The 27,869-nt window shown below is 43.7% G+C and overlaps 2 protein-coding genes across 4 annotated transcripts in view; both read right to left on the bottom strand.

Moving 5' to 3' along the window:
* Positions 1 to 12,304, bottom strand: part of LOC110529691 (estrogen-related receptor gamma) — a 43,187-nt gene extending 30,883 nt beyond the window's left edge. The window contains exon 1 of one of the 2 annotated variants that reach the window (XM_036985173.2): positions 12,216 to 12,304. Coding sequence is in view for 1 of the 2 variants with exons in the window: in XM_036985172.2 (XP_036841067.1) it covers positions 8,434 to 8,489 (56 nt within the window). In the remaining variant the exon portion in view is untranslated. Of the gene's footprint in view, positions 1 to 8,433; positions 8,781 to 12,215 lie in introns of those variants that run through there. The other variant, XM_036985172.2, reaches the window with a different exon arrangement.
* A 7,764-nt stretch (positions 12,305 to 20,068) lies between these two features.
* On the bottom strand, positions 20,069 to 27,323 carry gpatch2 (G-patch domain containing 2). 2 transcript variants are annotated; one of them, XM_090183100.1, is made up of 11 exons: positions 27,117 to 27,323; positions 26,339 to 26,582; positions 25,616 to 26,157; positions 25,327 to 25,391; positions 24,048 to 24,224; positions 23,679 to 23,799; positions 23,499 to 23,538; positions 23,312 to 23,376; positions 23,092 to 23,180; positions 21,079 to 22,504; positions 20,069 to 21,033 (listed from the first exon to the last, which is right to left on the bottom strand). In XM_090183100.1, the coding sequence occupies exons 1-10, from the start codon at positions 27,164 to 27,166 to the stop codon at positions 22,335 to 22,337; spliced, it is 1,563 nt and encodes a 520-aa protein (XP_090039226.1). In that variant the 5' UTR covers positions 27,167 to 27,323; the 3' UTR covers positions 20,069 to 21,033; positions 21,079 to 22,334. The 2 variants fall into 2 exon arrangements, with proteins under 2 accessions (XP_090039226.1, XP_090039227.1); XM_090183101.1 differs by having other exon boundaries at positions 25,619 to 26,157.
* Between the last annotated feature and the right edge of the window lie 546 nt (positions 27,324 to 27,869).

Below are 27,869 nucleotides of genomic sequence, written 5' to 3'. Positions count from 1 at the left end.
GTTGATCCCTGCCTACAGACAGAAACTAAAACAAGAGGCTCCCACGCTGAGGTCTGTCCAACGCTGGTCCGACCAAGCTGACTCCACACTCCAAGACTGCTTCCATCACGTGGACTGGGAGATGTTTCGTATTGCGTCAGATAACAACATTGACGAATACGCTGATTCGGTGTGCGAGTTCATTAGAACGTGCGTTGAAGATGTCGTTCCCATAGCAACGATTAAAACATTCCCTAACCAGAAACCGTGGATTGATGGCAGCATTCGTGTGAAACTGAAAGCGCAAACCACTGCTTTTAATCAGGGCAAGGTGTCTGGTAACATGACCGAATACAAACAGTGCAGCTATTCCCTCCGCAAGGCTATCAAACAAGCTAAGCGCCAGTACAGAGACAAAGTAGAATCTCAATTCAACGGCTCAGACACAAGAGGCATGTGGCAGGGTCTACAGTCAATCACGGACTACAGGAAGAAACCCAGCCCAGTCACGGACCAGGATGTCTTGCTCCCAGGCAGACTAAATAACTTTTTTGCCCGCTTTGAGGACAATACAGTGCCACTGACACGGCCTGCAACGAAAACATGCGGTCTCTCCTTCACTGCAGCCGAGGTGAGTAAGACATTTAAACGTGTTAACCCTCGCAAGGCTGCAGGCCCAGATGGCATCCCCAGCCGCGCCCTCAGAGCATGCGCAGACCAGCTGGCCGGTGTGTTTACGGACATATTCAATCAATCCCTATACCAGTCTGCTGTTCCCACATGCTTCAAGAGGGCCACCATTGTTCCTGTTCCCAAGAAAGCTAAGGTAACTGAGCTAAATGACTACCGCCCCGTAGCACTCACATCCGTCATCATGAAGTGCTTTGAGAGACTAGTCAAGGACCATATCACCTCCACCCTACCTGACACCCTAGACCCACTCCAATTTGCTTACCGCCCAAATAGGTCCACAGACGATGCAATCTCAACCACACTGCACACTGCCCTAACCCATCTGGACAAGAGGAATACCTATGTGAGAATGCTGTTCATCGACTACAGCTCGGCATTCAACACCATAGTACCCTCCAAGCTCGTCATCAAGCTCGAGACCCTGGGTCTCGACCCCGCCCTGTGCAACTGGGTACTGGACTTCCTGACGGGCCGCCCCCAGGTGGTGAGGGTAGGCAACAACATCTCCTCCCCGCTGATCCTCAACACTGGGGCCCCACAAGGTTGCGTTCTGAGCCCTCTCCTGTACTCCCTGTTCACCCACGACTGCGTGGCCACGCACGCCTCCAACTCAATCATCAAGTTTGCGGACGACACAACAGTGGTAGGCTTGATTACCAACAACGATGAGACGGCCTACAGGGAGGAGGTGAGGGCCCTCGGAGTGTGGTGTCAGGAAAACAACCTCACACTCAACGTCAACAAAACTAAGGAGATGATTGTGGACTTCAGGAAACAGCAGAGGGAACACCCCCCTATCCACATCGATGGAACAGTAGTGGAGAGGGTAGCAAGTTTTAAGTTCCTCGGCATACACATCACAGACAAACTGAATTGGTCCACTCACACAGACAGCATCGTGAAGAAGGCGCAGCAGCGCCTCTTCAACCTCAGGAGGCTGAAGAAATTTGGCTTGTCACCAAAAGCACTCACAAACTTCTACAGATGCACAATCGAGAGCATCCTGGCGGGCTGTATCACCGCCTGGTATGGCAACTGCACCGCCCTCAACCGTAAGGCTCTCCAGAGGGTAGTGAGGTCTGCACAACGCATCACCGGGGGCAAACTACCTGCCCTCCAGGACACCTACACCACCCGATGTCACAGGAAGGCCATAAAGATCATCAAGGACATCAACCACCCGAGCCACTGCCTGTTCACCCCGCTATCATCCAGAAGGCGAGGTCAGTACAGGTGCATCAAAGCTGGGACCGAGAGACTGAAAAACAGCTTCTATCTCAAGGCCATCAGACTGTTAAACAGCCACCACTAACACTGAGTGGCTGCTGCCAACACACTGACACTGACTCAACTCCAGCCACTTTAATAATGGGAATTGATGGGAAATGATGTAAATATATCACTAGCCACTTTAAACAATGCTACCTTATATAAATGTTACTTACCCTACATTATTCATCTCATATGCATACGTATATACTGTACTCTATATCATCGACGGTATCCTTATGTAATACATGTATCACTAGCCACTTTATACTATACTATGCCACTTTGTTTACATACTCATCTCATTTGTACATACTGTACCCGATACCATCTACTGTATCTTGCCTATGCTGCTCTGTACCATCACTCATTCATATATCCTTATGTACATATTCTTTATCCCCTTACACTGTGTACAAGACAGTAGTTTTGGAATTGTTAGTTAGATTACTTGTTATTACTGCATTGACGGAACTAGAAGCACAAGCATTTCGCTACACTCGCATTAACATCTGCTAACCATGTGTATGTGACAAATAAAATTTGATTTGATTTGATTTGAGTATAAAATGAATGTTTTTGTACAATGAACTTGTGCGCCAGTGAATAAACATTTTGACTATTTTAGTCGGTCCTCTGTCTGTTTCATTCAACCAGTATCCTACAAATTATGGGTTGCAGACTGAGTAGTATAATTGATTTGGTTATGAACATTGAGAACATAATTCTCGTGACAAGATCCCTTTTGCCCTGTACAAATCTCCCACTTTACCCCCACCAAAGCACCCCCAGACTGTCACATTGCCTCAACCATGCTTGACAGATGACGTCAAGCACTCCTCCAGCATCTTTTATTTTTTCTGCGTCTCACGAAAGTTCTTCTTTGTGATACGAATACCTCAGATTCGTCTGTCCATAACACTTTTTTCCCAATGAAGCTGCCAGTTGAGGACTTGTGAGGCGTCTGTTTCTCAAACTAGACACTCTAATGTACTTGTCCTCTTGCTCAGTTGTGCACCGGGGCCTCCCACTCCTCTTTCTATTCTGGTAAGAGACAGTTTGCGCTGTTCTGTGAAGGGGAGTAGTACATAGCATTGTGCGAGATCTTGAATTCTTGGCAATTTCTCACATGGAATAGCCTTAATTTCTCAGAACAAGAATAGACTGACGAGTTTCAGAAGAAAGGTCTTTGTTTTTTGCCATTTTCAGCCTGTAATCGAACCCACAAATGCTGATGCTCCAGATACTCAACTAGTCTAAAAAAAGGCCAGATTAGCCTTTTTTAAATGATAAACTTGGTTTAGCTAACACAATGTGCCATTGGAAGACAGGAGTGATGATTGCTGATAATGGGCCTCTATTGGCCTATGTAGATATTCTATAAAAGACTCAGCCGTTTCATCTATGTTATTTCATAGTTTGTCTTCACTCTTATTCTACAATGTAGAAAATAGTAAAAATAAAGAAAAACCATTGAATGAGTAGGTGTCCAAACGTTTGACTGGTACTATATATATATATATATATATATATATATATATATATATATAGTTGAAGTTTACATACACTTAGGTTGGAGTCATTAAACTTGTTTTTCAACCACTCCACACATTTCTTGTTAACAAACTATAGTTTTGGCAGGTCAGTTAGAACATCTACTTTCTGCACGACAAGTAATTTTTCCAACAATTGTTTACAGACAGATTATTTCACTAAATCACAATTCCAGTGGGTCAGAAGTTTACATACACTAAGTTGACTGTGCCTTTAAACAGCTTGGAAAATTCCAGAAAATTACGTCATGGCTTTAGTAGCTTCTGAGAGCTAATTGACAATATTTGAGTCAATTGGAGGTGTACCTGTGGATGTATTTCAAGGCCTATCTTCAAACTCAGTGTCTCTTTGCTTGACATCATGGGAAAATCAAAAGAAATCAGCCAAGACCTCAGAAAAAAATTGTAGATCCACAAGTCCTTGGGAGCAATTTCCAAATGCCTGAAGGTACCACGTTCATCTGTACAAACAGTAGTACGCAAGTATAAACACCATGGGACCACGCAGCCATCATACCGCTCAGGAAGGAGACGGGTTCTGTCTCCTAGAGATGAACGTATTTGGTGCGAAAAGTGCAAATCAATCCCAGGACAACAGCAAAGGACCTTGTGAAGATGCTGAAGGAAACAGGTACAAAAGGATTATTTCCACAGTAAAACAAGTCCTATATCGACATAACCTGAAAGGCCGCTCGAAGGAAGAAGCCACTGCTCCAAAACCGCCGGGAAAAAGCCAGACTATGGTTTGCAACTGCACATGGGGACAAAGATCGTACTTTTTGGAGAGATTTCCTGTGGTCTGATGAAACAAAAATAGAACAGTTTGGCCATAATCACCATCGTTTTGTTTGGAGGAAAAAGGGGGATGCTTGCAAGCCGAAGAACACCATCCCAACCGTGAAGCACGGGGGTGGCAGCATCATGTTGTGGGGGTGATTTGCTGCAGGAGGAACTGGTGCACTTCACAAAATAGATGGCATCATAGGGGAGGAAAATTATGAGGATATATTGAAGCAACATCAAGACATCAGTCAGGAAGTTAAAGCTTGGTTGCAAATGGCTCTTCCAAATGGACAATGACCCCAAGCATACTTCCAAAGTTGTGGCAAAATGGCTTAAGGACAACAAAGTCAAGGTATTGGAGTGGCCATCACAAAGCCCTAACCTCAATCCTATAGAAAATTTGTGGGCAGAACTGAAAAAGCATGCGCGAGCAAGGAGGCCTACAAACCTGACTTAGTCACACCAGCTCTGTCAGGAGGAATGGGCCAATATTCACCCAACTTATTGTGAAAAGCTTGTGGAAGGCTACCCAAAACGTTTGACCCAAGTTAAACAATTTAAAGGCAATGCTACCATATACTAATTGAATGTATGTAAACTTCTGACGGAATGTGATGAAAGAAATAAAAGCTGAAATAAATCATTTTCTCTACTATTATTCTGACATGTCACATTTTTTAAATAAAGTGGTGATCCTAATTGACCTAAAACAGGGAATTTTTACTAGGACTAAATGTCAGGAATTGTGAAAAACTGAGTTTAAATGTATTTGGCTAAGGTGTATGTAAACTTCCGACTTCAACTGTATGTGTGATATTTTTATATATATATATATATATTTACAAAAATATATTTTGGGGATTGGAAATGATGCAGACAATTACATTGATGGAAGCTACAATCTGCAATATTTTAAAGCTGATCTACCCTCTAATTTTAGTTTTACAAAATATATAAATAGAACTTCAAATGGCTCCTTTACTAGGGTACCAATGCATGTTCGTCCACTAGCAGCATATTTCCAGCCTCCAAACAGTGGTGAATGGAAAGAGACATCATTTACACAAAACGTGTGGTCCTAATGACATTTGGCAATTGGTATTAGGCTATAATTTATGCGTCCGCTGTTTTTCGTGAGTCTTCGTATCCGCCACCCATCTCTGCCTTGGCAAAATGCCAGTGTTCTTGTCGAACCACATCGCATTTTGGTGCGTAGGCTATACCACCCGTTTTCAAGTCCATTCACATATTTTTCATGCCTCTGACATGCGGTAATGATAAATTATAGTATAATAACTAACAGTTTTCTTGACATTTTGTTTTGTTTTACTTTCACCCCTGGTTTGCTTCAATATGACTGGTTTCACATTCGTCTCCAGGGATCGCGAAGAAAAATAATCTAAAACAATTGGTATATGAATTACTCATTTTCCCAGCTCTTGTCAATAGCTCTTATCAATGCATAAATTACAGTGAAAGGAGAATGGTATTATTTCTATCGGGAAAAAAAGATAGATGCTTTTTCCACATGGAACCGGTAGGTTCGCTCAACCTTATTCATGGTTTCCTCGCGTTTAAAAGCTGGTGGAATAATTATGGAATTAAATCAAGGTCAGAATACGGCTTTATCTGTCGACACACCTCCATATCTGTGATCTCCACCGCAAATGAATAGCGGGTGAATATGCTATTCTCATGCTTAAGTATGCATAGAGAGAAAAGTGCATAAAAAGGGAATTACGTTCCATTTACTCGCATTTAACTCAGATCTATAATCTATAGCTCTTCAAAAAAGCTAATCGCGCAGTTCCCATAGACTCTGGGTGTAAATCACAGACTCGGAGGAACATTATAAAGCAACAGGCTGTGTGTGAGTGTGTTCGTATCCAAAACAACTCTAATTGCACCTTGGAAACAAAGAGCAAAATGCAGCGTGAAACGACTGACGGTCAGACAGAAAGATGGGAGCAGACAGATAGAGAGAATGTGAAAAACAGAAAGGGAGAGAAAGAAAGGGCTCAATCGCTGGGCCATTAACCCGGGGTGTGTAGAAAGAAAGGAAGAAGCAACGAGAGGAGGCAACACTCACTCTCAAATGAGCAGTCACAATACAGACGATGACCAAAAGGACAAGAGAGCCGGGGACACAGACACAGGGAAGGAAAAAGAGGTAGAGTGAGGGAATGTGTCAAATTGTTTGCAGGACTAAAAAGCAGGTAGAAAAACCATACATTCAAGTCTCATTTAAATTATTATTTGGGTATATTTTGTTTTGTGCCCATTCGTTTAGTAGTCCGTTTTGAAAAAATATATATAACACATACCTAAAAGATTCTCAAAGACATCAAGTATTGGTAGATGTGGATTTAGGTTACTCTAGCTATGCATCCTCCTTAACTTGCTCATTTAGCCTCTAACCCCCTTGTCAGTGATTTGGGTCAAAGGAGTCTTGTGCATGGTGATTCCTAATGGGCCAATAGGAGATGAGGTATCAGGCCGGAGCTGAAACACTAGCATCACTGATGACTCTTAGTTTAAGTGTGTAAAGGGCTTGAGTCAAATCAGTTGGTGCTGGAGATGTTGGGTTAAACCAGGCTGGACCTGTTGGGTCAAAAATTCTTATTTACAATGACAGCCTATGTCTCGACAGACTGGGGAAGGGGATAAACATGGTAACACTTCTCCTATACCTGTATATTATATATGCCATTTAGCAGACACTTTTATCCAAAGTGACTTACAGTCATGCGTGCAAACAGTTTATGTATGGGTGGTCCCGGGAATCGAACACACTATCCTGACGTTGCAAGCGCCATGTTCTATTAAAGATGCACTATGCAGAAATCGCTCCATTTCCTGGTTGCAAAAAATTTGAATAGTTCACTTAATTTCAGTTTCAGAACAGATCTACTGCTTCTTAAACTTGCTTTCAATGAGAAAGAAATGTGTGTAATGTATCTGTCAATGTGAATTTGGTCGGGTCACCCAAGAAGATATATATTGCAGCTTTAACTGAGCTACAGAGGACCACATATTTTCACTGTAATTACACTATCAACAACACATAGTTACACAAAACATAAAAGCGGCTCTGTTTCTGCATCCTCTACTCACCCCTCCTCCATCTCCCTCTCTCTCTCTCTCGGTCACTCTTCCTCAATGTCTAATATCCTGTTATCCTCCGGTTAGGGTCTTATCTGAGCTGTTGTCTAGTTCTGTATTATCACAGGGTTAACAGGATTTGCTTTTCAGTGTTGCAACAAATAGCTAATAACACCAACCTACAGAAGCGTACCTCTCTTTGCAGTGTTAATGCTTCACACAACACAATGCAGATTGATAACAAACATGTAAACAAAATGATAATGGTAACTCATTTAACAATTATGAATGATCAATTAAGTAACCTGTTACACGGAGTAAGAAAAATATTCAATTTGGACAGTTGTGTTATTTTTCCACTTGTACAATGTTGGAATATTCAGTGATAAAAACAAGTTCAAGAGTACACAGTAGTATAAAAAAATTGTGGCAAAAGCCATCACAACTGTAAGTACAATTCTTCAGTGCACCGGCATACTAGTGGAACGACAGTAGACTAGAGTCTGCAGCAGTTTATGAACCCTTACTGATCCTCACTGCTCTGCATGGGGTAAGATACCACACATTTCGCTGCTTTCCTCACCTCATCTCTCTCTACTTCCTAATCTTCTTTCTTGGCCACTTCCAACTCTCCCTTTTCACACCCTGTTGCTCCTCTCCCTCCCTCCCACCTTCTATTTCCCTCTCAGACCTAGTCCCTCAGCTCAGGTATGTGGGTTTCATCCGTCAAAGTTATCCTCTCATTCAGACAATCTTTTTCAGTAAAAATCCAAGAGGTACACTTGTTCCCTAAATAACTACATATGACAGCCCACTACCTTTGTTTCACACAGATGTGCTTGTACTGACATAGAAGACGCCACCACACCAAATAGCAAATAAAAACACCCAAAGTAAGGTCTTCATTTGAGAACGAGACAGCAAGTCGTAGTACACATGCACACTGTTCAATGCTTACCATTACCTAAATAACATCACTGTGCTAACTTTCTTTACACTCCACCGACAGTTTGTATACATACAGAATATGGATCAGAATAGTCCATGTACTTACTCAGTGTCAGGGTGATAGGTGAAACACTCAGGGAGGTACAGCTCTACTAAATCCATGTGCTCTTTGACACCATACTCTGAGGAGCAACGATCCCTGTCAGCTTCCTCTTTCTTTCTTTAGTTGGTCTGTGTCTCCCTATAACTCTCTTTCTCTGTGTCTCTACCAAGCTCTGTTTTTCTCTTATACACACACACTTTCACTGGAGCAACAGTCTCTCTCTCGCTCCCTCTCTGTTTCTGTGTGTCTCTGTCTCTATTTCTCATGCGCTCACTGACTTCCCTCTAGCAGCAGTGTTGACACTCCAGCCAGTGAGGTCTTAACTGTTGTGGCTCGCTCTATGATAGAGCACTCTAAGCTAGGGCTGGCCCTCATGAATATCCAGGAACTATTTTGCATGCCCCTCCCCCTGTACCACAATGTCGGCATTTGATTGGCCACCGTCTACTCCAATGAGAGCCGGCCAGACTCTAAATCGGAATTTCTGGTAAGGATCTCTCTCTTCGTCCTAATAAAAACATTTTCCATTAGTACATTACAGCCTGGGAGGCTAGCCATTTAAATTAATTGTTGCATTTGAATAGAGTTGCAGTTGAGATGTGTGTGTGTGTGTGTGCTCGTGCGTATTTGCAGGGTTGGGGGGTAACCAATTACATGTAATCAGTTACATATAATCTGATTTAAAAGAAAATGTAATCAGTTACATTACCAGCATAAATATTGTAATCAGTTTACAGATACTTTTGAAAAATGTGATTATTATATCTTGGATTATTTTTAAATTGAGAAAGCATACTTGCAATTTTTTTTTTACCTTTGTTTTCTAAATGACATTGAATTCAGCGTTGAAAAAAGGCACAAGTTTAAGTTTCTTCCACCTGAATGAGTCTGACCACAAGTCAGAGACCACTATGATGACAAACCAAATGCATTTGATGGGTCCTTTTTGTCTTCTAATGCCTCTTAATGGGAAAGTAAAACTGAAAGTAATCAGATTACGTTACTGAGTTTGGGTAATCCAAAAGTTACATTACTGACTACAATTTTGGACAGGTAACTAACTACCCACTTGGCACTGGTTGAATCAACATTGTTTCAACGTCATTGCAATTAAATTACATTGAACCAACTTGGAATAGACGTTGAGTTGACGTCTGTGCCCAGTAACTGTATCGGATTACATTTAGAAAGTAACCTACTCATCCCTGCCTGTTTGTAGTGAGGCCAGTGAGTTCTGAAAGCTTTTGTCCTACTGTGATGATACCTGATCCTTAAGGACATTCTATACATACATCTATCTAGGTTGTGTCGATGTCCTACTGAACAACAGGTGCCACAGCACTCCCTCCAACCACCCCTACCCCCAAACAAACACACATGCACGTTGATTTCCTTTATTTAAAAGCCCTGATTGACATAAATTAAGTAACAATGATGCAAGCCTCCCTAACTGTGTAACTCACAGATCCCCTGGCACCAAACCTGGATCTGTCACTAAAATGTGCCTAATTAGAAGCTCTGACCTCTCCCTGAGTGACACACACACACACACATATATGCACACGCACGCTGGAGTGTGACTCTGGGCAACTTGCCACCTCTGGCACATGAGCAGGTATCAAAGAGGAGCAACAATGTTCAAGGGGTGAAAAGCGGTGTTAGAATTCCCACTGGAGCACACTGACTTGATGTGAAAAATAAGACCAGCAACACATTACTATGCCTGCATGCTTACAGCATACTTTGAAGACACTCCACTCATGTCTTCTCTACAAGGTACATATTTTCATTTTCTTTCCTTTACTAAAGAACTCAGGACCCTCTTTAGTCCTCAGCATGTCCCAGCTGAGTCTTAGGAAATCTCTGATCATTGGATGGTGAATCACTTAACAGAGAGATTGCCTGCGATCAGCCAGCGGCCAAATCACCCCACAAAGCCTCTCAGATGGATTACTGTATCAGAAAGGCTTAGAAGGAAAGAATATAGAGAGAGGAATACAAAAACACACACAAAACCACAGAAAGGGAGAGGAGAGAGAGAAAGAAAGAGGGGTAAAAAAGAGAGACGGATGGAGAAAAGAGAGGAAGAGGTGGAGCGCATGTCCAGATTACAATGACTGTTTCCAATTGTCTTTTCTAATTGCATTAGCTGGTCATCTAACACAAAGGAAGGTGATGCAGGGGTGAACAGTAAGTGTGCATACAGTATGGGTTTCTGTGGTCATGATATCAAATCAGTGGAAACGGACACTTCAGATTCAAATCTAGGTAGTCTGAGTAGTGTACCGTGTTTTGAAGTGAACCTCGCCCCCCCCTTTCATACGCACATGCTGTACAACACACAATATCATGTTCTGAAGCGACCCCTGGAAAAACAAACTTAAGCAAGGAGAAATCGCTTTGCTTATCTGCTTTTTGCTAATCCCCAAACACCAGACTCCATGGAGTGGTTCTTATCACACAGCTAATGAGCTCCACATTAAACACCTCACTCACACATGACGCATAAAACACCTCACAAAACACGCACACAATGTACAGTGGGGATCGGAATTATTGCATCCCTTGATAAAGATGAGCAAATAAAGACCTGTAAAATAAATAACAGGAATAATGAGCTGTATTGTATGCTCAAAACATTTTAAAAATACATATTTTTATACCTAATACAATTTCTCAGAGAAAGATTTTGTTTAGCAAGTAATACAAAAAAAATATTGGATCCCCTGGTTTCAATTCTCCAGCCCCCTCCCCTTGTGAGGATAACAACACTGAGCCTTTTCCTAAAATACCTGTATTTTATGATATTGGACACATTTGGCTGGATCTTAGACCATTCCTCCATACAGAATCTTTCCAGATCCTTGATATCCTTCGTCTGCACTTATGGACTGCCCTATCAGTTCAAACCACAGGTTTTCATGTCCAGAGACCAAGATGGCCATTGCAAAATGTAGATTTTTTTGGTCAATTAATAATTTCTTTATGGATTTTGATGTGTGCTTGGGGTTATTGTCCTGCTGGAAGATCTATTTGCGGCCAACTTTCAGCCTCCTGGCAGAGACAACCAGGTTTTGGCTGAAATGTCCTGGTCCTTGGTAAAGTTCATGATTGTGCAACTGATCTTAACAAAGTTCCCAGGACCAGTGGAAGCAAAATAGCCTCATAACATCAAAGATCCACCACCATATTTTACAGTAGGGATTATGTATTTTCTACATATTGTAACGGTTTTGACTTGAGGTTATTATTTATAGGGGTGCCAGGTAGGTTGTGCCTACCAGAGAAAACATTGGTTTCTCCTTTTAGTTTGGGAGGGAATGAGTCCCATCTGGTCCGTCAAGTCTACACTTGGTACAAAGGACTAATGTAAAAAGTCAGGATGGAAATGAACTTTTCATAAACCCTTAAAACATTGGAAAGAACTTCAAAAACAACTGTTTTCTTTTGCGTGGGTTGTATTACCAACAAATGATTACACACACATATAATAATATAACACAATGAGTTCAGATTCCTCCAGAAATGTCCTGTACCTCGGGCCTAAAAAATAAAATAAAATAAAAAATACAGCCAGGTAAAGGAGTTCAGGGAACTCAAGTGACCTTTGTCACGCAATGTTTGTCCGTTCATTCAAGTGTAGCGTAAACCCAGTATTAATCATACAACCAATAACAATTATTTTACCACACAACTTTAAAGAGTATCAACTCTTACTAAGTCCTCAACTACAACTAACTACATAAATCATCACAGTATACATCACATCAAAACAAATGAAATACCGTATACAAAAAGGTTGTAGTCAGTCAGACAATCCAATCCATCAACAGATCTCCAGCGGAGAAAGGCCACGAAGAACGGAGAGGTGTAGTCCACGGACGCAAAGAGTGGATCCGATCCTGGGTAAACTCTATTAGGCTACAAAACAAACGGAATCGAGACGCTTTGGCACTGAGTGTTGAGCACATCCTCATTCACGTCTCCATCACAACCCCACTTTTGCGCAGCTTGATGCTGGCTATTTAATTGGGAATTAAAGGGAAAGCGCCCAATTGGAAGCAGAAGCACTATTTAATTGGGAATTGAAGGGGAAGCGCCCTATTGGAAGGAGAAGCACTGAGACGGTTCAGAAAAATTCAGAGCCGTCACACAATGCATTGTCCTTTCGAAATGTCAAACCCACTGCTGATGTGGCCAAAGACCTCTATTTTCGTGTCATATGACCATAGTGTCAAAATATCTGTGTCTGTGTTCAGTGCTGCCATCATATACAATCACCAAATCTCAACCTAATCCCCAACGTACATGTAACACAGGGAAATGATCTTCAATAAACCATTTAGGAAGAATATGGTTTATGTATGAGAAGTTTCCCTAATAGCTTTTAGTAGCTGTTACTACCAATATATTCTTTATAGCCTTATTCGTTCGGTCGTACACTTTGGCTAATTCAGGTACAAAGCCATAAACAAATGTAATAAGGAGAGGAGAGCAAATATGACTTATTTGATCAATGAAGTCGTTGTTTGAGCAAGATTGACATTTTCTATGGCACAAAGCAGTCATGCTGGGATGGAATACCATAACAGTGAGACACACAAGAGCAGGGCCACAGTGGCGTCTTGTTAGCCACTTGAGTTTAATATCACAGGAAATGAGTTTGTCCGCTCTAATGACAATACCTGCATCACCTTACCAGACCGGACCGTTCCTATTCACTTTGTGATTTCAAGACACTCATTTATTTTAATGCATTTCTGAAAAAAAACGTATGAAACAAGCCCGGGGTACTGTTCTGTATTTGGTGCCCTAAGCTTAATGTCATTTTTTATGAGCCTCATGAAAATGTATGTCCAGCATATTAAATAGATTGGCTTTTTCAAGGAAGATTGACAAGACTTTTGGGGAATCTATTAAAATAAAGGTCCCACTTTCTCATGTTCGATAAGCTCTCTACCCAGAGGTCGATGCTATGTAGCCTACCTTCTCAAAGCTCTGAAAAGGAGAGACCTGTAACACAAAACTAAGCAGTCAGCATTGACCATAGTATGGATTACTTCTGTTTTTCTCAATCTGAGAGAGTGGGGGAAGCAACCCTCAAACCTCACACAATAAAAAACGGCAGAGTAAATTTGACTTTAATTGAAGAAGATTTAACTCTGCTACAGTTAACATTTGGTCCCAGTCTAAAAATAGTAAAACATACTCTGGCAACAGAGTTATTTTTTTTGAGTTGTATCTGCTCATATTTAGTGTTGATATTTAACTCTGTGTCATTGGGTTTCACTCTGTACGGTATTAATGGAAAATAACCCTGTGACTTTTTTAACTCTCTGCAGTGTTGATCAGTATTCTAGAGTTAGTTATTTAGGGTAACATTTACTCTCACAATATAATCACAATAGTTATTTAAACTCCTATTGAGACAAACTCAACACTATTTTGGGGATTTATACAGTTCCATTTGAGGTGTAAAGTCTCATTTACATATCTCTGTGTCATATTATGGTGGTTTACAATATGACATCCAGTCACTATTTGTATCCATTTCAGAGAGAGGCTATCCAGCAATCACCCAGGACTTACACTCAGAATGCATGTCAGAGGAGATATGAGAGAACGGATGTTTCAGACTACCCAGTACATCATGTAAACTGGAACAGCCTTTTCAGTAAAGGTTCCAATAAATCCAACCACTTATTAAGCTTAGTTTAGTTAAGAAAATGTATGGTACATATCATTGTGTTGCATAAGATCAAAAACAATCAATGTACATGTGAAAACACAGATATTGAAACAAACCATTTTTAAAACTCTACCTGAAACAGAGCATGCTGGGAAATATGACAATGATGTCCCTCCCACATAGGTGGACACTCCATAGTTTTAACTCCCTGTCTCTGGTTACTCTTAATGGAGTTAAAAGTACTCCCTCCCATTCAACTCCAGTTATCAACACTAACTCCAGTGGGGTCAATTTAACTCTATTTGTTTTTACTCAGTGATTTCAACACACCTTGATTTACTGTATTCCCTTCCCAATCCCAGCACCCTCTCTATAGGGACAGCTGTCAGATTGAGTTCTAAACCAAGAGCGTCTCTCTCTGGTGTCCCCAACCCCCTACTGTCTCACCTCATCATTCTTCCTTTGGTACTTCTGACATCATCACTGCAAGACGCACTGAGAATAATGAGTTTAGCTATTGTCCAACTCAGTGCAATCCATCAATTACTTAGACATGTTGTAGGCAAACACTATCGTCTCACTGCACAGATATAGTACATGCTAGGGACAGAGAGATAGACAGACAGAGAGATAGAGGGAGGATTACTGGAGGAAGGGGTAAGGAGTAGGAGAAGAGAGAGGGAGAGAGGGATAGACTATATGGATGGGTCTTTGGATAGATAGACTGAGAGATTGATAGTTTAGTCCCAGGATGAGCAGATTTGTCAAAATATTGATCAGTCACTCACACATTAAATATTGATCAGGAAACAGGATGTATTCACTATCAGAGCCTTGCCACCAGTGGCTGTTCCCTCCCTGAGTGGGAAACTGCAGTAGAACCTCTGGGACCACCTGATCATGCCACTGACCATAAAACTGTTACTTAGTCTATGGTGACAACCAACTAATCAATGGTTTTAAATGGTTTGCACTGCTCACACGACCCTCCCTGTATGGTCCCGTTTGGAATACAGAGGGAAAGAAAAAACACTGTTGGGTGACTGCGGGACCATAGCCAGCCTATTGCAGCTGTCCCTAAACACTTTGGTCTGGATTGCCCTCTAGTGGAGTCCTACAAAGCCAACATACTTTCTTCCCCCCTTCATTGGAGTAATCACTGATCTGAAACTATAACGTAGAACACTTGCTTTCACCTATGACAGGTATAACCTCTCTCTCTCCCTCCCTCTCCTTCTACCCCCTCCCCCCACCTTATTTCTCTCTCTTTCCCTCTGTCATTGTGTTTAGCAGATAACCCACCAACCTGTATTTTCAGCTGGTCATGTAAGCAGACCTTTTTTAACCACTGGAGGATTACAGATGGGATGTCCTCTCAGCAAGGAGCACAGGATTAACACGTTCACTTCCCTTTATCTATCTCCCTATGTACAGACACACTATATATACAAAAGTATGTGGACACCCCTTCAAATGAGTGGATTCTAATATTTCAGCCACACCCGCTGCTGACAGGTGTATAAAATCGAGCATAGAGCCATGCAATCTCCATAGACAAACACTGGCAGTAGAATGGCCTTAATGAACAGCTCAGTGACTTTCAACGTGGCACCGTCATAGGACGACACCTTTCCAACAAGTACGTTTGTTAAATTTCTGCCCTGCTAGAGCTGCCCCGGTCAACTGTAAGTGCTGTTATTGGGAAGTGGAAACGTCTAGGAGCAACAATAGCTCAGCTGCTAAGTGAGACCACACAAACTCACAGAACAGGACCGCCGAGTGCTGAAATGCATCACACATAAAAATAGTTTGTCCTCCGTTGCAACACTCACTACCGAGTTCCAAACTGCCTCTGGAAGCAACGTCAGCAAAAGATCTGTTAGTCGGGAGCTTTGTGAAATGGGTTTCCATGGCCGAGCAGCCGCACACAAGCCTAACATCACCATGCGCAATGCCAAGTGTCGGCTGGAGTGCTGTAAAGCTCGTCGCCATTGGACTCTGGAGCAGTGGAAACGCGTTCTCTGGAGTGATGAATCACGCTTCACCATCTGGCAGTCCGACGGACAAATCTGGGTTTGGCGGATGCCAGGAGAACGCTACCTGCCCAAATGCATAGTGGCAACTGTAAAGTTTGGTGGAGGAGGAATAATGGTCTGGGGCTGTTTTTCACGGTTTGGGATAGGCCCCTTAGTTCCAGTGAAGGGAAATCTTAACCCTACAGCATACAATGACATTCTAGACAATTCTGTGCTTCCAACTTTGTGGCAACAGTTTGGGGAAGGCCCTTTCCTGTTTCAGCATGATAATGCCCCCGTGCACAAGCGAGGTCCATACATAAATCATTTATTGAGTTCGGTCTGGAAGAACTTGACTGGCCTGCACAGAGCTCTGACCTCAAAATCCATCGAACACCTTTGGGATGAATTGGAACGCTGACTGCGAGCCAGGCCTAATCGCCCAACATCAGTGCTCGACCGAACTAATGCACTTGAGGCTGAATGGAAACAAGTCCCCGCAGCAATGTTCCAACATCTAGCGGAAAGCCTTCCCAGAAGAGTGGAGGCTGTTATAGAAGCAAAGGGGGGACCAACTCCATATTAATGCCCATGAATTTGGAATGAGATGTTTGACAAGCAGGTGTCCACATACTTTTGGTCATGTAGTATATCTCTCTAAATTACATATATTTTTGTCTCTGTCTTCCTGTCCTTCCTAATTCTTAATACTCTTCCTTTTCTCTCTCTGTCTTTGTATCTCTCTTTCTTGTCTGCTCACCTCTCTCCTCAAATGATGAACAGAGATATGGAGAAAACAAATCAAAAAGAGGGAGGGAGAAGATTCACCAAGGTCACCACGGCTCTTCACTCCTTATCTCTGTTGTATTCTTTGTCATCCTTATATCTGGTGTTTTCTGTATACACACACCTGCTTCCCAGGCCTATCACGGGGCACATCTCAGGTGTGAAGCCACCAGGGTGGTGCTTACACAGGTGGAATACTGTTAGTCAGCACCTGACCCTCTCAGCATGATGTCTCAAACTCAGACACCTGCTGACGACAGCAGGAACCTCACACACACACACACACGCACACGCACGCAGGCAGACAAACAGGCAGACACACTCTAAAGATCGGATTACCTGGCCTACCACCTCACAGTTAACCTCTCTCTCCACAGGTGGTATAATCTTACTCTGTCTGGCAGTCGACTTATTACACAGGGTTTTTAGGTGCAAATTTCATCCCACCTCTCATCTGTTCTTCCTCTCTCTTACTCTCTCCAGTTCCTATACCCATTGTCCTTCTTCCATTTTCTCTCCCTCATTCTCATTCTTGTTCTCTCTATCCCCTGTCCTCTCTCTGCCTCTCCTTCTCTCCCCCAATTCCTCTCCATCTTTCTCCTTTCTCTCCTGTCCCTCCTACTTCTCCTCCTTCGCACATACCTGTCCCTCTCTCTATGCCCTCTACCTCTCCCCACCCCCTCCCTCTCCCTCTCTCTCCTATAAAGGTGGATCGGTTGAGCAGCAGCCAATCAGCCAGACCAGTGGGTCTCAGCCACGCCAGGAACACCACTCCAAGATTACACACGATAATGACTGGCTTTGGAGGACCGCCATAACTGATGTCTTCCAATTATAGATGTATAACTATCGATCTGTCAACACTAGAGAAAGGGAGGCAGTAGAGGGATGGAGGGATGGGGAGAGTAAAGCTCTGTAAATAAATGTTTACTTAACCCATGCGACATGGAATGAAGGATGAACATGTATTGGAAAAATGACAGAGAACAACTCATCACTGACCAACTTGACCTTAGAATGCAGGCGGAAGATTGAGGAATGCAATAAGATAGCTATTCTCAAAACTAACTGTGGGCATTGGCACACACTGTTTTGGGAGAGCAGGAAGCCGATAGAAATCTAAGTTAGGTGGGTATACCTGAGTACAGGACAGACCTCTCCCACCTGGACAAAGGAAACACACACACACACTCACACAAACATTTCTATCCCAGCCCAAATGCCCTCTAGTCAACTGCCCTGGTCAAAATACCCCACTCTAGATACACACTTTCAAATACCCTCTAAATGCCCCCAGTCTAAATACCCCACAACAACATATTTTAACATCCCATCCAGCCCCTGCCCTGTCCGACTCAGTACTCACTCTCCCTGTTTCCTCCAGAGCCCTGCAACCAGCTGCAGTCAGTCAGTCAGTCTCAAGGACAAACGCCTTCAGCTCTACCCAGCTCTCTTCCTTCCTCTCCTCTCTGTGCCTTCAGCTCTACCCAGCTCTCTTCCTTCCTCTCCTCTCTGTGTCTCAGCGATGCAGCAGCACAGACTTTTCTCTCCTCTCCTCTGGACCAGCGCTGAGTTCACGTACCCCACTCAGTCCTGAGTGTGTGTGTGTGTGATAGGGGAAGAGGATAGAGAGGAAGTAGAGGACACAGCTCTTCTGCATTTGCCATAGATACAGGGATTGCTGTAGCAGCCTTGCGAAGGGGAGGGAGAGGAAGGGAAAGAGAGAGGCAAGAGCATCATGTTTTAGTGAGGTTCTCTGTCAGCATGTGAGTTTGATGCAAGTACACTACATATACAAAAGTATGTGGACAACCCTTCAAATGAGTGGATTCGGCTATTACAGCCACACAGTTGCTGACAGGTGTATAAAATCGAGCACACAGCCATGCAATGTCCATAGACAAACATTGGCAGTAGAATGGCCTTACTGACGAGCTCAGTGACTTCCAAAGTGGCACCATCATAGGATGCCACCTTTCCAACAAGTCAGTTCCTCAAATTTCTGCCTTACTAGAGCTGCCCTGGTCAACTGTAAGTGCTGTTATTGTGAAGTGGAAATGTCTAGGAACAACAACGGCTCAACCGCGAAGTGGTAGGCCACACAAACTTACAGAACGGGACCGCCGAGTGTTGAAGATCGTAAAAATCGTCTGTCCTTGTTTGCAACACTCACTACCGAGTTCCAAACTGCCTCTGAAAGCAACGTCAGCACAATAACTGTTCACCGGGAGCTTCATGAAATGGGTTTCTATGGCCGAACAAGCCTAAGATGACCATGCGCAATGCCAAGCATCTGCTGGAGTGGCATAAAGCTCACCGCTATTGGACTCTGGAGAAGTGGAAACGCATTCTCTGAAGTGATGAATCACACTTCACCATCTGGCAGTCCGACAGACAAATCTGGGTTTGGTGGATGCGAGGAGAACGCTACCTGCCCGAATGCATAGTGCCAACTGTAAAGTTTGGTGGAGGAGAATGGTCTGGGGCTGTTTTTCATGGTTCGGGCTAGGCCCCTTACTTCCAGTGAAGGGAAATCTTAACCCTACAGCATACATTCTAGACAATTCTGTGCTTCCAACTTTGTGGCAACAGTTTGGGGAAGGCCCTTTCCTTTCAGCATGACAATGCCCCCATGGACAAAGCGAGGTCCATACACAAATGGTTTGTCGAGATTGGTGTGGAAGAACTTGACTGGCCTGCACATACCCCATCAAACACCTTTGGGATGAACTGGAACGCCGACTGCGAGCCAGGCCTAATCACCCGACATCAGTGCTCGACCGAACTAATGCTCTTGTGGCTGAACGTAAGCAAGTCCCCGCAGCAATGTTCCAACATCTACCGGAAAGCCTTCACAGAAGAGTGGAGGCTGTTATAGCAGCAAAGGGGGAGACCATGACCCATGAGCCCATGACTTTGGAATGAGATGTTCGACGAGCAGGTGTCCACATACTTTTGTGTCCACATGTTGTGTACATCAATCGAGTTCGTGAGAGAGTACTATTTATGAAGCGTGTTTTTTAAATAGTTTTTATTTTGATGTTTTCTTAGGGAGTATTTTTCTGTTGCTTTTTGCTTGAGAGAGCAAGAAAGAGAGACATGGTAAGACAAACTGAACCCACAAACTGAATCTGCTCATACCAGGGGGATCGTTTCACTCAGGCCCTCAAGTTTAATGAACATTACATTGGCAACGGTAACACTTTTTTTTTACAAACCTATTTCAGTTGTTATTTACCAGGTAAATAGAAGACTGTAAAGTGTAACCAATATCATTTTTTTCACTTTATAAAACATGTTAGTAGACTGTTATTGTAAAGACATTGCCATGAGATGGTTGCTACACATACATAGCAAGTACAGCATGACTGGGAAACAGAATTTTGCTTGGCTTCTTTTTAAAGCCCCCATGCAGTCTTAATGTTACGTTTAAATTATCACTGTATGTCTAATAAAACACTGTATTTATTTAATGCAAAATAACTACGCCTCCTTTTGCCATTGAAATGCTCAGTCTGATCGCCCAACAGCCCTGATTGGCGGATAGGATCGTCTTGGCCAGAGCCTACTCCGCTAATCCCTTCAAAGTAGGATAGGCACGCAAATAAAAGATGACTGGTCATTGGTCAGAATAATCAGATCAGATTGTAATGTCATGATCTTGTCCAATAACTCCACACCACTTGAACAGGCTGAAATTCCTGGAATTATTTTTCAAACAGCTCTTACACAAAACGGGCAATATGATCATTTTCACAATTTCCAAGTGTTAATTCAATGTCATAAAACAAAAAACAGGAAATCAAGTTAACTGCACTGCCTTTTTAATCAAATAAACACTATTCTGGAGTGTTCAGGGTTGAACATTCTACTTCAATACCATACATACAATGATTTTATTTCAAGATTCATTTCCTGAATTATTCCCACGTCCCTCAGGAATACCATCTTCACGCCGGCACAATTACCATATAACCGCCGGTTATGGATGAACACCATCATGAAAACAAAATAAATGTCATAACCGTAAAAGAAAATAAAAAAAAGCAGAATGATGAGTTGTTTGTTTGAAACAGCTGTGTAGTGCTAGGGCAAAACCTAAATGGGCAAAACCTAAATGGGCAAAACCTAAATGGGCAAAACCTAAATGGGCAAAACCTAAATGTGCACCCGGGGGTTTGGGGGGGGGGGGGGGGGGGGGGGGGGGTTGAGCCGAGTTTGGGAACCTCTAACCCTGGCAATTTGACTGGTACTGTATTCAATCATTTCAATGGTGATGTAGAACATTTAATGAATTTATGTTAACTGATGTGGCTAATGGAATGTATTTCTTTGTAATCGGTTGAGTTGAATCAAAACAAATCGCACCACAAATTGATGGGTACACTTCCTACGTTGCTCCTATGGGTACACTTGCAATGCTAGCCAGTCAACCCATTATGCCACCATTGACTTGAATGAGGATGCCCGTCCGATTCATTCTGTTTCTATGGGAGCACATGCAGTCAGGAGCAGAGGAGAGAATTGGCATCTTAAAATATATATATATTTTTTTTTTTTTACCAATAACTGTCATCTACAATCAAATATAACTGCCCAATATCCCAAAAGGAACCATATAGACCAATTTAAAAAACATTTGCCAGTTACATTACATTAGCGTTATACCAGAGAAACTACAAGTAGTATAATTGTAATTACCTTAACCTAAATGCAGTACTTTGCTAACACTTCAGCCATCACCTTTTTGTACTAAGCCACGGGAATAATGCTATTCCATTATAATTACCCTGGAATAACACCAATGTTGTGTCGCAAAACATATTTAAAATCAAATAGAAACTTCCACCACACACATTATTTTGATGCGTACAGTGATATTCACCTAAAATATATTTTTTGTCATACTGTGCAATATCAGAACAACCATTGATTGAAGAGAAATTATATTATTGTGAAACTGAGCCTTTTAGTGTGCTGTGCAGTACACACAGTCCAACTACACAACCTGGCTAGTCTCATACAATCAAACTCAACAACAACGCCTGGGTCTTTTTTTCCATTCCTTCCCTTTTCCCTGGTAGAAACATTGGACATCCCAACTACAAATCTGAGGTGGGAACCCAAACGCTCCATGCACTTCCCCTAACCGGGGTCAAAACTTCCCTTATGAGTTCCGGCCCTGGTTAAGAGTGGAAGTGCATGGAGCGTTGGGGTTCCCACCTCAAATTATCCTTTCGGTCTTCCTATTAGTTAAAATGGTTCTTGCCGACTTGCATCCGTTCCTTCATCCAGCTCTGCTGCTCCAGAGTTTCTTTCCCAGAGAGAGTTGACCACAGTCCTCCCTGCTCTCGGTAGGGTCCATCTCCATCGAGGCCTACTGGCCTGTTCAGTTGGGGCCTAAAGCCTGAGGCTCAGTTAAAACCCAGACCCGCTCCCTTGGGTCTCTGTGTGGCCCGAACGGGCTCGGTGATGCCCCTGCCCTCCGGACCCAGGCCCATGCCAGGGCTCCAGCCCATACTCTGCAGCATTCGGTTTCCCATGTTGGTCTCTGGGATGGGCCCCGCACTCTCACCTACCAACCCTAGAGAAGGAGAGATAAAAGAACAGGAACATAGAGTTAGAACAGAGAAAGACAGACAAGAGAAGGAAGGGGAGACGGAAAGAGATATGAGCAGATGATCTTGATGATGGCTTATTGATTTGAGAGCTACAGTATTTAACCCCTGACCTCTACCACTCCAACCCAATGATTTAGCACCGGCCTGCTCTACAATGACTGGGTCACAATAGACATCTCGTCTCTCTTCCTTTCCCTTTGCTCTTATGTAGCAAGGAGAGATGAGGGCAGTAGAGCAGACTCCGGTTGCATCACTTCCTATTGTAGCCATTAGTAAATACCTTCATATCCTCTTCCTGGAACCAAGATGGGTACCTGGTTATGACCCATTAACCCTTTAATTCCTCATTCTCATCAAACACACAACTTAAGAGGTAGAGGTGAAGGGTGGGAGTGGTTAATCTGGTATCTCTCTGTGACTGCAGAGCCTGCCAACTGACTGCTGTCCAATCCAGATTAGAGAGGAGGGTTGAGAGCCAAAGATGGATTTAACAGGGGATGGATGGGTGAGTCAGGAGTGTGTCAGTACAGTGGTGTGTCAAAGAGTTTACCTGTGGGCGGAGGTAAGCCAAGGGGTGCTGCTTTGCGTCTCCTCTTGACATCCCCCGTACACAGAGACCCCAGGTGACCACTCGTCTGCCTGCAGAACCACAACCAGGAAATAAGCATCCATCTGTTGGCAACATTCTAGAAACAATGTGCTGTTGTGGATGGAACAACTGTATCATATGTCTGCTACATCCTTCGCTGATTGGACCATTCCTCCTGTACCTGCTGGCCGTCTTTACTGAGCAGCTCCTCCGATGGCCTCTGTCTGACCGTGAGTCCCAGTGCATCTAGAGAGAGAACAAATGAAAAGCCATTAGCAAATGTAAAATACATCTGGGCATTATCAACCACAAGTGTATAATAGCCGGTACTGTTCTGAAAGTGCAGCTAAGTGATAAACATGTCTTACCTGTCCATGTTCTCTTCTAGATCCCGGACTAAACCATGGGCTGTGGAGGACACAGATCTGTTTAGTTTATTTGCACACAGTCAATTCAAATAGAGAAAAATACAGAATGAGGGAAAAATGAAATGTATAGACAGATATTCTACAAGTCGGGTGACTGCGAGGGAGGTAAGGGAGACTGACTCGTGTGAGTGGGGGTCCTGGTGGTGTCGTCCCAGTCGCTCGTTGAAGGTTTGTCCTGGGCTGCCTTGAGAAGCCTGGCCCTGGGGCCCCCCATGAAGCCGGCTCAGCCTGGCCTGGAACCCTGACACAGGAGAGGCAGCAGAGCGCACACATCATAGACTGGAATAGGAGAAACACTATGGCAGCTGTAGAGGCTAAATGATAAACCCTGTGCAGGAAATGCCCCCTACTGGCCATATGACAGATCACAACTCGTTGTATAAAACAAATTCTACAATCATGCAAAGAAAAACAGAGAGAAGCAGGACTGGGCCCAGAGATTCAAACAAACAGGCAGATATATAAACAGACAGGTCTGGGTCCAGCTACCTCTCTGTGCTCCGGGGCTCATGATGGGGAAGGATCCGGTGAGGATGCTGTTGAAGACCGGGTCAGCCAGGTCCAGTTCCTCCCCTGCCTCCCTCTCCCACCAGGGAATCACCCCCGCAACACCACACGCCCCCCCTGGCTCCCCCTCATAGAACCAGTCACTCTGCTCATCATCACCTGGGAGAATGGGAGGGGGCAGAGGTTAAAGGTCAAGGCTGAGAAAAGTTTCCATACAAAACATTGACTTATTTAGATTTTGGACTAACCTTTTTTAAAGACATGTTTTATTATTGTTGATAACACTGCTATAAATTACATACATAGTGGAAGGTAACCCAGTGGTTAGAGTGTTGGGACAGTAACCGAATCGCAGAGTTGACAAGGTAAAAATCTGTCGTTCTACCCCAGAGCAAGGCAGTTAAACCAATGTTCCCCGGGCACAGAAGACGTGGATGTCGATTAAGACAGCCCCCCACACCTCTGATTCAGAGGGGTTGGGTTAAATGCGGGAAGACATTCAGTTGCACAACTGACTAGGTATCCCCCTTTCCTTTCCCCTAGTGGGTGCGGGAAATGTTTTTTTAAAAGCCTAATTTAAAATGCGTTTCTGCTTATAAATTTCAGATATTTGGAAGGATATTTGTTAGTCAACTTGTTTATAATTAGATACATGCATCTTGTCTTCGGTCATAACTCGCTGACCTATAAAAATCAGTACTCACAACAAATGTTACAAATTGATAGAATGAATGCATCAATAATATAGTTGACGTCGGTAAAGTTGTCTGATCCATTACTGCTTCTCTCACAGCATGAGAGATCTAGGGAATGGGAGAAAAGCTAACACAAGGTAATGATTCTTCCCTTGCTGAAGGCTGTACAACGATCCAACATGTTTCAAATTAGATTTCCGCTCGTCTTGGATGCATAAGGTGTGATTTTAATACGGTCTGCTTTTATGAAAAGTGTCAATTGCATATAACGTATCAGGCCACTTGCATTCGCTCAAGAGATGCTGAAAGATATCATATTTCAAAGTTTCTGTTCTAGAGACAAAATTAACATTACGTGTATCACTGCACTGAAAGAAATACTTAATTCTGCACGAGTTCAGTTGACATAAGTCTACATGTGAGAGGTTATAGGCCTACAGTCACTGTCCACATTTCAGTTAATGATGAAACTCAAGTTGAAAGGTGTGGTAGACCAGTGGGTGCAGCCGCACCCCTTCTCCCACCAGTCCCTGTAAATGACAAGATTTGGTCAAATAGATGGTTACCTTGCCTCCCCTCATCATTGGTGTACAGTCCACCATCACTACTGTTGCTCACACTGCTGGTCTCACTAATAAAAGAGAGATAGAAAGAAAGCAATAAAAGGATAAAAGATGGGAGTGTAAGGAGAGATGGGAAAAGAAGAAGGGAAAAGTCTGAAGTCAATTTTCAGTGTCCATACAGCAAAACCTCTGAGGTAGGAGACCTTAAACAAGCCTTCTAAATCCTGCTTTCAAACAGGTGAGCGTACCTGTGAACGTATAGGCATACACAAAGGAGCAGGGAAACACTAACCACCTGTCACTCATGTCCTCGTCCGAGCCCTTCTGCTCCTCAAACTCCATCTTGTCCTTGGGCCCCGCCTGCCGCATAATGGCGTCCCCACGCTCCACCAATACGCCCTCATCAGTCGCCTCCAACCCGAGCCTGTGGGCTGCCAGTTTCCTCTTCTTCACCCTGCACTTCCCGCCAACTTCGCCACCAGTGAGCTCCATCCCTGCCCTGCCCTCAGCTGCACTCACCCCAGGGATCCTGCACCCTCCGTGGGGCTTGGGGACAGGCGGGGGACCTAGCATGGGGGTGGTGCTATTGGAGGTCACTGCCTCCAGAGGGGGATCGACGGCCATGCGTTTGACCTTGCGGCGGCGTCTCAAACTGCGGCACCCCTCCGCGCTCCCCACTCCTCCAAGGTCCTCCTGCCAGAGGGGGCGCTTGCCACGTCCTGTGTCAGGGTTCAGAGGGGTACGTCGCTTGGGCCCTAGCTGCTCGTCAGAGTCGCTGTTGTCACGGGGGTGGCTGTTACTGCTGGCAACGCTGCCTGTGGTGGCACGGTAGTCCTGATAGGAAGGGAGCGAGGGAAGAGAAATAGATTAAGAAACATTTACAACACATACAACACAGTATCTGTGCTCTTAAGGAATCTTCTTACTGTACAGTTACCAAGGTACTGTTCCTTTACAATTAATAAGATATGAGAGGTTCATTGAGGTCCTGGACCATCCGAGACCACCTCCCCACCTTGTGTTCGTCCAGGCTGGACTCGGAGCCCTCACTGAGGTGGCCAGTCTCCCAGGGCGGGTGGGGATTGTCAGAGCGTCTCTTCCTCCCACGGCGTTTCCGGGCCTGTCTCTTCAGCAGGCAGCCCACAGCCAGCGCGTGGTCCCCCCCATCCCCAAAACCCCCCCGCGCCGCCTGCTCCGAGCTCTCCTCCAGCGCCGACACCAGGTCATGGACCAGCTCGTCCATCGTCCGGCTAAAGTGCCTGGGGAAGGAGAGAAAGGAGGTGTGAGTGTGTGTGGTACAAATAGTGAAGAATATATGAATTTGTGTGTATAGCCCAAATCGTGTGTGTTTGGAAAACTGTCCCTTGGCATAAGTATAAGACCTGGCATCAATCTAATAGTAGTATTAGTATTGTACATACCATCTTAACGCCAGCTAGCTATTGCTTAGGTAAGTATTAACTGCAGCCAAATGTTGGATGAACTTCCATGCAGAGCTTGGGCTAAACGACCCAGGCACTGCCAATGTGTTAACCCAATCCATGGAGATCTGACCTACATTTAAAAGCTAGCTAGCATAGTTGGCTAAACCAAAAAAGAAAAACAAGCTAGTTAGCTGACACACTATTTATTAGCCAACGTTAGTGGACCATTTTGCTGTCAAAATGTAAACATCTGATAACTAGTTAGCCGATTAACATTGTAATGTCTTCAAAATATAAGCAGCTGTCCAGTCAGGTAACTAGCTAGGCTAATCGGCTGGCTATCTAGCAATTTTCTCAGAAATCACTTACCAGCTGGTTCCCGCTTTACTAAAGGTCTTTAAATTAGCTGCACCTGACATTAAAGCCCCCCAAAGCCTGTTACTTTTAACCAAAAATGACGGGAACACGCCTAAATAAGGGAGTAACCATTTTTACAAAGCTAGCCTAACAAATCTGCGAAAGCCCAGAAGAAACACTTTTTCTTCTGTGGTGTTGTTGTGGTTGGCTACCAACATTAATGGTGCATTACGGCCACCTACTGGACTAAAGTGTCTCTCCAGCAACTTTGTGGAAGTACGTGCTTTGTACACCAGAGGCAACATTAGGCTACTCATTCTTGACAAAATTGCAAAATATGTTTGGTTGGGGATCATTGTTGGACAGCAATCTTCAAATATTGTCACATAGCAGAAATGTAGAGACTTGGTGTGGTTCTGGTTTACGACAAGCCACAGTGATAAGAATATGAACAATTTAAGATTTGACCTAGGCTTTGCTCTTTTGTTCCAAACTCTTCACCCCTTTCCCAAAGCGTAGGCTTACCCACAACGTGACAGTCTCGGAAATCCCAGACCTAGGGCAGCAACAAAGTGTAGGCCTACCCACAACGTGACAGTCTCGGAAATCCCTGACCTAGGGCAGCAACAAAGTGTAGGCCTACCCACAACATGAGTCTCGGAAATCCCAGACCTAGGGCAGCAAAAAAAGTGTAGGCCTACCCACAACGTGACAGTCTCGGAAATCCCAGACTTAGGGCAGCAACAAAGTGTAGGCCTACCCACA

Source organism: Oncorhynchus mykiss, chromosome 8 (genome assembly GCF_057628025.1).
Source record: "Oncorhynchus mykiss isolate SJ-2025 chromosome 8, ASM5762802v1, whole genome shotgun sequence".
In the NCBI taxonomy this organism is placed as follows: Eukaryota; Metazoa; Chordata; class Actinopteri; order Salmoniformes; family Salmonidae; genus Oncorhynchus; species Oncorhynchus mykiss.
Note: the sequence above shows the minus strand (reverse complement) of the source record. Positions and strands in the feature narration are given on the sequence as shown.